This window comes from Hirsutella rhossiliensis (assembly GCF_020360975.1).
Source record: "Hirsutella rhossiliensis strain HR02 chromosome Unknown scaffold00002, whole genome shotgun sequence".
NCBI classification, from domain to species: domain Eukaryota; kingdom Fungi; phylum Ascomycota; class Sordariomycetes; order Hypocreales; family Ophiocordycipitaceae; genus Hirsutella; species Hirsutella rhossiliensis.
In genome coordinates, this window is record NW_025408668.1 from 6,019,222 (window position 1) to 6,033,310 (window position 14,089).

General features: G+C 50.2%; 2 protein-coding genes across 2 annotated transcripts; both read left to right on the forward strand.

Annotated features, from left to right (window-relative positions):
- Window positions 1–3,844: 3,844 nt before the first annotated feature.
- On the forward strand, window positions 3,845–5,331 carry HRG_02319 (uncharacterized protein; the record flags this gene model as incomplete). The annotated part of the gene is made up of 3 exons (XM_044860790.1): window positions 3,845–3,850; window positions 3,908–4,194; window positions 4,242–5,331. The coding sequence occupies 3 exons, from the start codon at window positions 3,845–3,847 to the stop codon at window positions 5,329–5,331; spliced, it is 1,383 nt and encodes a 460-aa protein (XP_044724423.1).
- A 4,321-nt stretch (window positions 5,332–9,652) lies between these two features.
- HRG_02320 (heat-labile enterotoxin alpha chain domain-containing protein) lies at window positions 9,653–12,379 on the forward strand (the record flags this gene model as incomplete). Its single annotated transcript, XM_044860791.1, has 1 exon — window positions 9,653–12,379. The coding sequence occupies one exon, from the start codon at window positions 9,653–9,655 to the stop codon at window positions 12,377–12,379; it is 2,727 nt and encodes a 908-aa protein (XP_044724424.1).
- Between the last annotated feature and the right edge of the window lie 1,710 nt (window positions 12,380–14,089).

Sequence of the window (14,089 nt, forward strand, 5' to 3'; positions counted from 1 at the left end):
TAGCAGACCCATAAATTCGTAGCTGCGGTCACCCCTATATCGCTTTTCAGTCTTCGCTCTTATAAGCACTTAATGGCTATACTAACCAGCTCCAAGTGCTTCACCAGCTGCCGCGCCGATTCAACATCTCTCCATGCCAATATAGCGAGCCAAACCTTTAAAATCTGCCGGGGTTCGTTATCGTTGACCATTAAGGCAACACAATTGCCTCTGCTAAGAATAACCTCTTAAAATATCCAGACTCGTTCGCCGTATCCCTTCAGCGCATAGTCACAGTTGATCAAGTCGCTTAATGCTAATGGCCATTGTATTCGGGCAACAACGTTATATGCGGCCTCCCGGATGATATCGCTCATAGAATGAACCTTGATAGTAGTTAGTTCTTAGAATCAGCTCGTTCCGACTAATTCCGATAAAGACTTACGTTATAATTTATTAACTCCTTTATTTCGATAGCTAATAGGTTATCGTTCTCTGTCCGGGTCGTTTCATCGAATATCTTATAGGGTTGGCACTCAAGGTCAATCCAGAACGCCAGTTGGCCTGGCTTCTGTCTAAGGCAGCCTATATAGAAATTTGCCACTTCCATTGCTACGCATAGAGGTGTTGATAGTTGTCATATATTGCCGTTGGGTCGCCGGCTACGATGAACTGCTCATTGGTATATGATATGAAGATATGGGGTGCATGGTCATCCTAGCTAAATTTTTAGCATCTGCAGGCCAAAGACAGTATCTAGGTCTTCTTACTTCTACAACCTATCTGGTTTCGAAACAGCCATCGTCCATAAGGTAGGTAACAGAGGTACCGCGACTTGAAAGCTCGATACGCCTTAGCATATCCGCCTATCGTCCATAATGCATTGATTGGCCGCAACTAGGCAAGTTCTTTCCTATTCCCCTAAAAGTTGCGGGCAACACGAGGATACCGATATCCGTTATATCGGAAAGGTAAATACGTATAAGGGGATTTGCTATGCGGCTGCTCAGCGGCTAGAAGAAAGTTCTATATCCTAGATAAGGTCCGGTGTTAGGCACGCCGTAGGCCAACGTTAGGAAGGATCCTTACCATGATAATAAATACTCTGAGGCTTGCTAGAAGGAACCGCCATACCGCCGACCACCAATCCGCGGCATTCCACTTTGTCGCATGCTATCTTCTCGACTTTTGAACACCCTAACGGAGGAATAGACTTGGGCGTAAGGCTCTGGAGCCCGAGTATACCAACACCGTTCTGCCCTAAGTGCTATTTTTGCAAACCGCGGGTCAAATGCCTCGCCTAGACACATAGACGATCAAACTTGCCCGAGGGTAGGTTTAATATGCATTCGAACGGCTGATTGCCTTCTTTGTTCTCCCCATAATTACCATCCACTACGAAGTAATCATCTCCAGGTTTATACCGCAAGCCCGCAGCATAGTACAGTCTTGGTCGCGAGGGTTCCTGAGAGGATGACATCCTTTCGTAAGGACCGTTGAAGCCAAAAAAACGCATGCCACCAACCTTGAGCATTGTGGAAGTTTGTAATGTAAGACGAAAAGAACATCTTCATTTCTTGTTCCTGCTATCTGGCCAGCCATGTTGGCTGAGTGGAGATGGCCAGATCAATATCTGATCGAACCCCAATCTCGACGTGCAATCAGCCCAGCCGTGTGCGGGTTCCTGTTTCGTTCCGGCACCTTCTGCATCCTGCTATGTCGAGTAGGGCTGATATTTGAAGATTTTGAAGTCGAATCGGCCTCGGGACCCTTGAATTGAATGAAGCCGAATCGGGTAAGGTCTTCAAATTCGACGAATCAAAAATCAGGAGTCTTCATTCAATTCATTCATAAAAATTGTGAATGAATGGCGATATGGTCGAAACGTAAGGCGAAAAAAAATTATCACCCCGCTTCGCGGCCAAGGGACATACAGGGAGGAAAGGGTCAATACCCGAAGCCACCCACCAAGGGCCTCTTCCCTGTTCTTCCTCGGCAGGCTCACATACACATCAATAAACAAGCTGCTTTGACCCCATCATTAAGGGGTTTGCCCCGCGCGGACACGGTAACTTCGAGTTCGGCCGCGCTTGTGATGACGCTCTGCGTATTTAAAAGTCTGTTGTGCGTGTTTCAGTTGGATTCCACCGTCCACACTCCACTGGCAAAATCCTAGTCCCGCGCCGCCCGCGTCTGGCGGGGGCGTCGCTGAAATCGAGGCGAAGGACGGCAGTTAGGGCGTCCATATATTGTGGTATAACGACCTAACAGTGCCTGATACGCCACCGTTTCAGCAATCTTGCCACCCTATACGGAGTATTAAAAAACACCATGAAGCTCATGAACAGTGCCATTTTATAATGCACATGATTTAAATGTAGTGCCGCTCGAATGTTCTGGATTTTCTCGTTCGGATGATATAACCCTCGATAGTTACATGTCGTTAACATTTGCTCAAGAAATGCCACATCATCTTGAAGGCAATCAATGGATAGCCCATTTTTTGGTTGGAATACTACATTTCAAGCACATATTAAGCTCGGCAACCCATATTCTGGATATATAATATAATAATTATACCGCTGTACAGCCCCAGCAAGCTGATTCGAAAACGCGTTCAGATCCCTCAACATCTCAATACTGCGCGAACAATTGGAAGTGACACGAATCGAGTCAGCTCGCGATTTGGAGGCTGTTAGGGACTTATCTACTCCTCGAGCCCAATATGACTGCTACTTGTTTGTCCATACAAATTAGCCGATCAGGAAGTACCCGAAAAATCTGCATGATAAGGATATATTGTGCCAACTAGCCGCGTTCAGACGCGTTATTTCCGCTCAGTTGACCACCTGTTAATTCTACTGCTGTCGGAAAGACAGGGTCGTCAGCCCATCCACCTTTTGCCTGCGTGGCGCAACGGTCTTCGCGACAACTGCCACGACATTATTTTACCACGACCTCGCCTAATTCCTGCTTCGATATTCCGACAGCGGCTTCGGATCAGCCCCCGAATCAACGCCCTGACCGACGACCTATCCTACCCGTTCAACCCCGACTCCTTGACACTTTATTGTGGTTTATTTGGTGTCGTTCCGACTACCTGTGTCGCGTCCATTCTCGAGCCTTTCAGCCAAGATCAGGTAAAACTTCATTACTCTCAATCTACCCTCCTTATTTAATTACCTTACGAGTGGATAGCTAATTATAACATGATACGTAGTATGGCCCTGCTGAAACAAAAACATCTGCCGCAGCGAATTTCTTTGCTCCAAGGACCCGGCGTAAATTGCCAACGCAGAATTATGCCCGCATCGAACGTCCTCAATTCAACCCTCGGAATCCCGCGCGCGCGCGCGCTGATTCTAGCGCAACTCCGGCTCCTTCCTCTCCTCTTCCAACTGGCGAAGATACAATTGTCTGCGCGCCCCCGGGTCATCCTGACTGTGAGTCAGATGATGACATGCCCGACGCGGATACACCAGAGCCGCCATTGAACAGTAGTCATATGACGCTCGCAGAGAAAGCCGGACTTATCAAGAAGTGGGCCGACAACAAACAAAAGCATGTTCGCAAGAAGAGAGACAAGAACAGCCACGTCTATTGGTCTGGTTACCTCTGGCATGGGAGACCATTTAAAAATCCACGGTATTACGAAGGAATCTCACCACGCTCGAATTAATGGATACGGCCGCGCCATTGGTGGAGGAGATTATACAGAGGCAGACGCATGGAGCGGTCGACCTAGGCAGAGAGCAAGACTCACGGCAAAGGAGTCTATCCGCCGGTGGTTTGTAAAACACCGACAACCCTTCTCTGTTGTCGAGACTCCTGCTTTTCAAGAGATGTTCTTGGCTCACAACACAACATGTGTGTACAGGAGTCGTATAACGTTACGCAATCATATATATACAGACTTTGTCGAACGCAGGAGAAGCTGAAGATTGAGCTTGAGTACAATTGTGCCACCATCTCGTTCACCCTTGATATCTGGACAGCACCGAATCAGGTGCCCATTTTCGCCATTATTGCGCACTGGATTACACCGGAGTTTGAGGAGAGAGAAGTTATTGAGTTTATTGAGCTCAAAAGATCTCACACTGGCAAACAATTAGCTGAGATAGTTGAGAGGACGCTTGAGGAGCTCAGGCTCAAGCCTAAGCTTCTCGCCATTACGGGAGACAACGCCGGCAATAACGGCACGCTCTGTCAGTCTTTGTACGATTCTCTCAAGACCAAATTCGACGACAAGGTGAGCCCAATAGGAGGCCCCGCATGCGCTTTCACGGCAGGAAGAGTTGGATCCGCTGTCTAGCTCATATTACCTCGCTCATTTGTGAGGGCGTCTTGCAAGATCTCAAAGCAGGCACAGCGAAGGAAGCCAAGAAGATGCTTGACAAGTGGGACGAAGAGAATAAAAGCAACAACTACACCATTCCGGGAGACTCTAGTCGAAGTGGGATTGCCAAAATCCGCCTCCTCAATCTCTGGATGTTGAGATCCGGGTCTAGGGAGCAAGACTTCAAAAGCATGCCGCGCACGCACTACCGGAAGCCAACCTACGATGTCGACACTCGCTGGAATTCGGCCTACGACATGATTGACCAATTCCTCGAGCTTGAGGCAGAGTATACTGAGTTCGTTGATACTCACCCGCAAGTCAAGTGCCTCCTGCCCTTATCAGAAGAGATTGTCGCTCTCTATCAACTGTGGAAGGTTCTGAAGCCGTTTAAAGACCACACTCTGAAAGTCTCCGAAGTTATGCCGCCGATCTCACAAAGTCTCGATATCTATTGGGATTTGGAAGCTCTCCTTGATGATGTAGTCGAAGGAGTTGGCGACTTTACAGACCTTGATATGTCCATTCGAGACGCCTTCTCGAAGGGCAAAGCAAAACACGTTACTTATATGAAGAAGCTTGACGATCAAATGATGCTATTCGCAGCTCACATCCTGGATCCGCGTTATAAAACTCACCAATTGGAAATGATGATACCGGATCAATACTCTGAGATTATGGCTAAAGTCAAGAAGTATTTCAAAACGGAGTGGCCGGAGCTAGCAGCATTGAATGCCACAAACTCAACTATGAGCCAATCCAGGCCAGCTGAGCGTCCTCAAGGAGTCTCCATTGCGCAATGGAGAGCCATCCAAATGAAGAAGGCGAGGGAGGCGGAGACGGGCGCGGCGATCCCTATTTCGGAGCTTGAACGGTGGCTTGCAGCTCCTCGAATAGAGTTCGACGAGTCTATTGCAAAGTCTCCAGACTTCCTACTGAAGTGGTGGAAAGAACACAAGGTCGAGTGGCCACTTTTGGCTGCGGCGGCGCGTGATCTTCTCTGTCTCTGGCTCTGAAGTTGACGTGGAACGCCTCTTCAGCGGTTGTAGAGACGAATTCGGTATCCGCCGTCACGCCTTGAAGGCAGATACGGTGCGAGTACTAACACTTTTACGGAGTGCTTATACTCAGGAAGATAAGATCGATCAGGCGTTGATCAAGGCGGCCATGGAGTATGACATCCTGCCCTTTGCCAATAGTATTATTTGGAGACCAGACCACATTCCGGGCAAGCTGGAAGATGGTATGTATGGATATACCCTCATTATATATGTAGGTATATGCTAATCTGTGTTCAGGCGAGAATCCTCCTCAACCTCTTCCTCCCACCGAGGCTCCCACTGAACCCCTACCCCAAACCTCCTGCATCCCAAGCCGATAAGTCTGCGATATCAACCCCTGTCTAGATACAATGGAGGCTTCGGAGGATTGGGGCTCTAGAGTGTAGCCGTGTACAGTGGCGGATTCGAACGCGTTGTACCGACGTATTTTGAGGATTCGGCAGAGCTTTGAAAGTGCTTATTTTCAGTCGATTTGCCTAGGACAGGCGGATCAGTATTTATGTAAGTTAATTTTTGTAGTATTCGGGATTATCGACTTCTTAGAAGGCTATAACTTAAAACTATATACTACTTATTGGCGTTTTTGAGGCATCTTTGCAATCGCTCAGGTACACACCAAATTCACTTCGTTTAGGGATCCTTCAAACCATTCATGAATGTCCTGAATTGGCCCAAACCCAACTTGAATCGCGAAAATTGGAGCTTGAAGATTTTGAATCAAGATCCAAAAAATTCAATTCATTTGATTCATCCTTCATTCAAAATCTTCAAAATCTTCACCTTCGTCTATCACCCCTAATGTCGAGCTGTTCTGATGGCTGGCTTGTCCCTGACCACCAGAAACTAGCCACTTTGCATCAGAATGTACGAAGCATCCAAATGTATTATTAATTTGTCGTGACCTACATGAGCCTTGCGCGGCCTTCCGGGATAACTTGGAAAAGGTACGCCGCTTGCGCTTGGCCTTACGTGAAGGACTTTGAATCAGCGAATTTTCGAAGAGCAGAAGAAGGAACGATTAAAGATAAACTATTTGCATTGCAGACCTGGATCTCACGAATCTTAGCCGGGTCAAGTTTCACGTCACAGGGACAGTGTCGTTGAAACGTCGGGATAGTATGAGTTGCTTTAGGAGAAGGCTAAATTTAATACATCTCTTACTTTAAATTAGTTAAAGGGACTTTATATTTCTATAAATAATATAGAAACATAAGTAGTATATATTACTACTTTACTATAGAGATTTTTTTATTACTAATTACTTATAGTATTACTACTATAAAATAAATATTTATTATATTTTATTTTACTAATAAATATACGTAATAAGAATATTATTATTATTATTATTATTATTAAGATTACGCTAGGGACCTAGCTAGAGGTATCTAGAACTTCGATGTTAAATAGGAGGGAAAAACTAGAGTGCCTAGGGGAAAACCCTCCCCTCTTTCGGTGCGGGTCCGCCTCGAACGAGGTCGTGGTGGCAGTACGTAGGAAATTTGCGCCGGCTGCCGCGGGCTTCTCCCGCGCATTCGCATTTCGGCGCAGGCCCTCTCGGGCCGTGGCCGCTACTATCCCGAGCGGCCGCGGCCCGGGCTCGCTAGCCCGGGCCTAGGGTTGTGGGCAGTAGTCTCTCTCCGGGGGCCCGGCTCGCAGGCGCCTCTATTCTCCACGGCTCCCGCGTTGCTGCCGCGTGGCCGCGGCGGCGGCCGCGTCGGCCTGTCGGTCTGTTGGTTAGTAGGGCAGGTAATGTCCGGTTGCCGGGCCGGGCGCTGGTGTGGGTCGCTCCTGGGTGGGGCCGGCCAATCGAAATTCGGTCGGCCGGCTCCGCCAATCGAAAATCGGTTCCCGTCCGGCCACGCGACTTCCCGATCGGGGGCGCGGCGGCCTGTGTTTACCGTCTGTTGCGTGGTTACTGATTGCGCGCGCACGTAATAAGAATAAAAGAATTAGCGAAGCAGCTCTTATAAATTTTTTTTTCAGCCCACCTTTTCACTTGATTTTAGGTAGCTCATCGGCGCGCTTCGTGTACCACCGTATTGAATATGCCATTCGCTTGGGATGCCGCAGAGGGTAGAAGGAGAAGCAAGCAGCTTTTTATCCACCCCCTTTGGGTTTAGGGGCTGGAGATTGCTCGTCCAGGGTCTTGATGAGGCTGGAGCAGATGGACGGCAGTAAGTGAAGAAGGCTGTGCCTATAGCCTTTTGAAAGGATAGGCCCTCAAAACTCGGTGGCTGGAGCTCTTTTCCTCGCTCAAGGCAAGCTGAAACCTCGTGTTGTTAAGCCACCTAAGGTCTGGTGACGTGGCTTTGCAGACGGCAAAATTCACACATTAGTCGGGCGAACTATTGTCTCACCCGGGAGTCACCACCAACAAAAGACACATTATCATCCGTATCTATTTGCCTGCTATACGAAGTACTTACGCATCTATTGACATACATACCTACTCCTAGTTACCCGTTTGCTCGCACCAGGCGGGGGCCGCCTCGTGTCGCGAATAACTCCACTCTGCTATCTTGGCAAAAGTGGGAGTATCACTAGTTATGGAGACCTGGCCTTAAGAGAGACTGGGGGTCCGCGGGTGTAGCTATATATATGTACGTATACGATGTGCGAGGAAGTCATATATAGTCCGATATATGTATTTTAAGCTTATCTAGTAAGGAATCCTGTTAATCCCTGCCTGTTACGCAAAGAGTCTTACTATTTGTCCCGTAGCAAATCTCTGTTTGGCCCGGATTCTCCAGAAATCCTCTCTTTTAATTAGGCGTTGCGAAGCTTAGTTATCCGCGGGAAATCTCAAGCATCTTTAGGTACTTATCTTATACGTCGCGCTCACCTCGAGCGGGGGATAACTCCCCACAGTAGGGCCCCTCCCCAAGGGGGACCCCTCCCCTACTGGCTCGGGCGCTCGAGTACGCTTTTCTATAGTTAAAGCTCTTTAGAAAATTTCTGAAGATTTGCTGTTAAGAGATAGAACTATTATATAGTATTAACTAGTAACCTATAGGTACTTATGCTTTAGCGGGTCGGGCTAAATAGAGATTTGCTACGGGACAAATAGTAATACTCTATGTAAATATATATAGCGCCACTCCCGCGGAACCTCTCTCTAGGGCAGAATAGCGCAATCTACCGTCTTCTCAATGCAAGGTCTCTATAGCTAGTAATAATCTTTAACTATAAAGTGCAGTGTTGTTGTGCAATATATATGCTCAGTAGTAGTTTGTTTCGATTAGAGGCAGGTATAACTCTCTGATTGATTAATTAAATTTTCCACTCTAAGTATCTGTAGGTCTTAAGCAGCTATCAGGCCTATTAAGCTGCATTGACAACAAGACACGGGAGGAAAGGGGGCATTACAAGTTACCTAACTCTCCCCCACAGGCCCTAAGCTTCAACACACATACCCACACATAGCAGATCAAATTACACATCGTCAAGAGCCTTGTTGGGCTCATCCATCTGATCCTCGGGCGTTCCCCTATTAGGCAGGCCGCAGAACAACCGTTTCGACACCTGTCATCTATCGGGACAAGAGAGGAGCTTATATAGATATGGATACCTTATTATATGGACTTGCATAACTATACAAATATTCTCTACCTTGCTACATTGCCAACCTTCCCCTACCCTCTGAGCAGAGCATTTTACCCCCGAGTCAGAACCTAATAAATAAGTCATGCCCTTCATGCATCCGGTTCCCAAGAGTCATTAAGGTCTTAATAAGCAACTGACTCCTTAGAAAAGCTCTTCCTAACACCCTTGCAGTCTTATAGAATCTCGCCCCGCTAATGTATGATACTGCCCACTTGTGCCGAAATTGCGATGCTTCATATTTCCGTTATTAGGCACGTATACGAATGCCTGGTAAAGGCAGAGAAACACTCCCACCTGTCCGAAGAATCGCGATTCAGGGTCACATTAAGAACCGCAAATCGTTGATAAGATGATTTGCATGAAAAGTGAGGGCATGATGCGGTAATTATTGTGGGAGGCGTCTTCCAGGCTGAGGAACAACGTGTAATGCGAGCCTATGTGTTGTGAGAATTTGATGGGAAAAAGAAAGAAGGAAGGTCACTGGCCACACTTTTTCATTATGACCTGTACGCAATTATAAACGGCATATCTTGCAGATCATTTTTCGTTGGAGGCAAGCACTCAACCCAGTCGTCACTCTTTTCTCTCTCTTTGCACCAAGTCACTCTTTTGAATGCCATTTGGCTACCAGACTATTCCTCCAGGGGCAGGATAGCAGCTCGTTGCCACCATGTATCCGCGTTGGGTCAGGCTGATCCTGTCCGTGGTCCTCTTGCTTCGTCTATGGGCAAGCGGCGGCCTCGCCGCGCCGACAGGCGAGCAGAATCGAGTCAAGGTGGTTTTCCGCGGCGATACTCAAACTCCGCTGGAACTTGAGGCTCGAGGCGGATTTCTGCCAACATTCCTTCCCGTGCCAGAGAGAAAGTACCGCTTGTCGGAACATCTCCGTTACAACAAAGAAGATTGGGGCGCCGTAGTCTCCCCCTACATCTCGACATCAGCCAAACCCGAATCTGCAATCTCTTACGCCACAAGTCGCGCCAAGACCAGGAATATCAAGGGAGGAAGCTATCTCTATCACATTGATGCGACGCCCAACTTCTTCGACTTGGCCAGAAGCTTGACCGCCAAGTATGCGGTGAAGATGGCAGAGTCGGTTGCTGAGTATGACGCGCTAGGCGGCATTCGCTTCGACCAGATCCGAGGTTGGCAGCCTTTGCCATTGGACATTTCTAAAGAGAAACTGAAAGAATATATCAATGATCAGACCAAGGACTTCGTCCGTAACGACAAGTGGGTCGAAGACAAATACAAGGAAACCTCGGCCGGCGGCGCGGAGCCACAGCTTGACGACCTGAGTACAGAGCCTGGCAATACGGCATATGACCATGCTGTCAAGTTCATGGACCGGGTAGGTTCCATTGTGGGATGGAATGGCAAATTTCCCTTGCTCGAGTATCCCGACCAGGCCGAGAGGGTGGCGGCGGCTAGGAAGGCCGCTGAGGAGGTCGACGCCGCTTCCAAGAGGGTTGCTGAGGCAGCCGACATGGCCAAGCAGTGGCTCGAAGAGATTAACAAGCCTGGAACTCAGCCCCAAGATGCCATTGGGGTTGCAAAACTGGTTGTCAAAGCGGTCAAAGAGATGATCAAGGACGGTAAAAAGGTGGCTCAGCTCAGCGAAGAACAGGTCACCATCTCGACAGCCAAGTATGGAGACGTACGGCGTGCTCTTCGGCGTGCCAGAACAGAGGCTGCCGAGGCGACTCGAATGGCGTACACCAAAGCGGCCGCGAGCCTCAGGGAGAAGGCTCAGCAGCTATCCAAGAAAAAGGGCCAAGAGCTGGCCACGCAGGCTACGGAAGCGGCTCGCCAGGTTCGAGTCACCAAGAAAACGGCCTCCAAGACACTCGTGGGCAAGCTTCGAGCACTGCAACAAGCGACAGCTTACCTGGAACAAGAACAGGCAAAGGTCGGCTTGATTGCCAACGAGGTCAGGGCCAAGGCCATCCTTGAGCGGAAGCCAGTAGACCCACCCGCCGACATGGTTTGGGCACCGAATCGGGACACTGCGGTTCAGACCGCCTGGGAGGACCAATCGGATCTCAAGAAGGATGTCACCGAGCTCATGAAGACGGTTGAGGGTCTCACCAAAGAGGTCGACTTGGCTAATAAAGCGGCCAAGAAGGTTCGTGAGTTCAACGGGGCGCCGGTCGAGGAGAACGAAACGACAGATGAGTCGGATGAGTCGGATGAGGAAGAAGAGCAGGCGCTGCAACAACTGCCCAAGCCACAAGCTGAGCCGGCGGCGCCCAGAACGAATCCTCCCCGGGTCGTCTTCTACGGCGACTATTTATGGCCGGAAGAGGCCCAGCAACAGGGGGGATTCCTCCCACTCGCTGGCTCGTCACACCCACAGGCCTCGGCTGCCTCTTTGAGAAGCCATGTCGCCCGCGGCGATTCCCTCTACCTGGCGGCCTCGGAGAACCTGGGGACGGCATTGAAGTGGGCGACAGAGAAGGCCAAGCAAACCGAGGGCTTCGACCCGGTCGTCTACGCCGTCCACGCCTCGCCCAACATGGTTGACGTGGGCCTGACGCTGGGCGAAGAGTACGCCAACAAGGCCGAGCAGGAGTTTGCCGTGGCCGGAGCCATCCCCTGGTCGCAGGTCATGGGCTGGGTCCAGGTGCCTCGCGACTACGCCCTGCCCGAGCAAAAGGTGAACAAGGACGAGCTGAAAGAGCACTTCAAGCAGGCCCTCGGCGAGAAGAAGAAGCTCTTCCAAAAGAATGAGGAGTACGACGCAAACAAGTATGGCCAGTACACGGCCAACGCCAAGCCGCAGCCGCAGCTCCTTGATGCGGAAGAGCCCCTCGACGAGTTTGCTAGCTTTATGAATGAAAACGGGGCAGCCGTGGGCTGGGCCAACAAGTTCCCCGTCTTCGAGGCCCCTGTTCACATCACCAGCGATCATTCCAGGGCGGCCAAGGCCGGGAACAAGGTGGCTCAGCCGCACGAAGCTGGTTTCTTGGAAGAGGCCTGGGGTTTCATCAAGGCTCATCCCGTGGCCATCGCAATGCTGCCCGCCGTCGCTGCTGCCAACCTCATTCCCGGCTTGGGCGAGGCGGCCGATGTAGCCGAGGCGGCAGCTCTGGGCGCGGATGTCGCGGATGCGGCCGGCGTGTTGACGGAAAGCGTGGCAGTGGCCGGGACGGAAACCATCGGCGGGACTGCGGCCGAAGTGGGAGGAACGCTAGCAGCCGACGGCACAGCCGAAGAGCTCGGGCTAAAAGAAGTCGAGGAGCAGCTGGCCAGGCTTCCCGAGGTCCTGACAAATGATCTTGAGGCGGAAGCGGAAGCGGAGACGGCTGAGGCAGAATCAGCCAGTGCGGGCAGACCCAGGGTGCCCAAGACCAGGGAAGGAAAAAAGGGTACCAAGGTTGCTGAACTGGCTCCGTAACGTCATTACAAAAGAGATTTGATTCCACTGATATTTGCCTCTGGGTTTCTAAAAGTAGCCAAGCCTATTCCTCAAAGCCCCATCTTAAGGACTCAATAAGAGGAAGATAATAACTTTCCTGACCAAGCAAGTGCCGTCGATATTCCCCGCCTGGTTCTAACAAGCCGAGGGGCTTGTGGATTTAGGGACTCCTACCCCGGTTCATAACGAAATCCCCCCTCTTATTTAATCAAAGCGTGGTGCCATAGCTATCAGAGATTCCATCTCGGTCTTGCCTTGTGCCGATTACCGCCCTATTACTATATGCCTCCCTGTCTATTATCTTCTTGGACCCTAAAGACAAAAGCAGGTCTTTCGCGCGTGTGTCCAGGGTCGGAGCCATATCAGGCCGCCAACAGGCGTACAGGGAAAGCCGATAGTGCACCAAGGTCAAAGTAGAAGTGGGAAGAGAGCCAAGACGAATGCAGCGTGTCGCAGGACGCGTGGTAATTTGGGATTTGCGTATGACTACCTAGACACTAGACACGAGCCATTCGGGCCAAGACCCTTACAAAGACTTTGGCACAATCATCATCCCAGCCAAAATAGCCTACGAACCGTAGATAAATGCTGTCCAAAGTCAGTGTGGTTCTATTGAGCGTTGCATGCTGTTTTCCTCGGCCAGGGTTTACGTGTCTATCGCATTGCAGGCACGTCTTGCGTTCATGCTAATTAAATCACGCCCAAAATCGTGGACACGGACCACCAGGCCATTTTGCTCGAGACATCACATGACCTTTACCAATGGCCTGAGCTCGCCGGGTAAACACGCGCCCCACACACGATCACGTGGTTCTAGCGCTTGCATCTTTTCGGCTAGTGCCTGGCTGGGTCTGAGCGCCTAAGCTTGAAAGCTACAGCCCATCCTCGAGGTCGGCCCCTTGACGGAGGACGATGCACTCGACCACCAAAATGACGACTACCTTGAACCTTCCAAACCGCCATCCTATTGCGTACGAGTCGGCACAACGCAAAGATTTTGACGTCATCAGACGAATTGCGCATGCCGCAGAGACCGACAATTTTCGCAACGTCTTGCAACAACACGAGAAGGACATCATTGCAGTCACCAAGCATCATCTCCGCTTAGGTCCTTCTGATACTTGCCAGGTCCAACCGCAATGGATAACTGGCGGGTTCAATGTCTGCATACCTATCCAGGTGTCCGGTAGCTTCAATGAGAGGCTCTTGTTGAGATGCCCTCTCCCACACATGCATGCGGAACCGTATTATCCTGGCACGGTTGACGAGAACATGCGCGGCGAGGTTGGCGCGTACGCATGGATGCAAGAGAGCTGCCCTGATATCCGCATCCCTCGCCTATACGGATTTGGCTTCTCCGACAACACTGATGTATGCACTTGCCTATCCTTTGTCTCGATCGCGCTGACTGTCAATGACCAGTTTACACAAGAGTCCCGCCTTCGAATCCATGTACGGCTTTGGCGAGGGGTCCGCCACGCTCTCTGTCGAATCCTTCGATACCCTACCTTGGCGCACTTTGCACCGAATCCCTTAAGACATGACCTGCCGACTCCGTATATGGTCATGGAGTACGTGGGCTCGGAAGTGGGCCAAACACTGTCCGATACCTGGGACCAGCAGCGAGAGGATCCAGCACATCTAGAGACGCTCTGTCGAAGTATGGCGCGTATTATGCTTGCCTTGTCT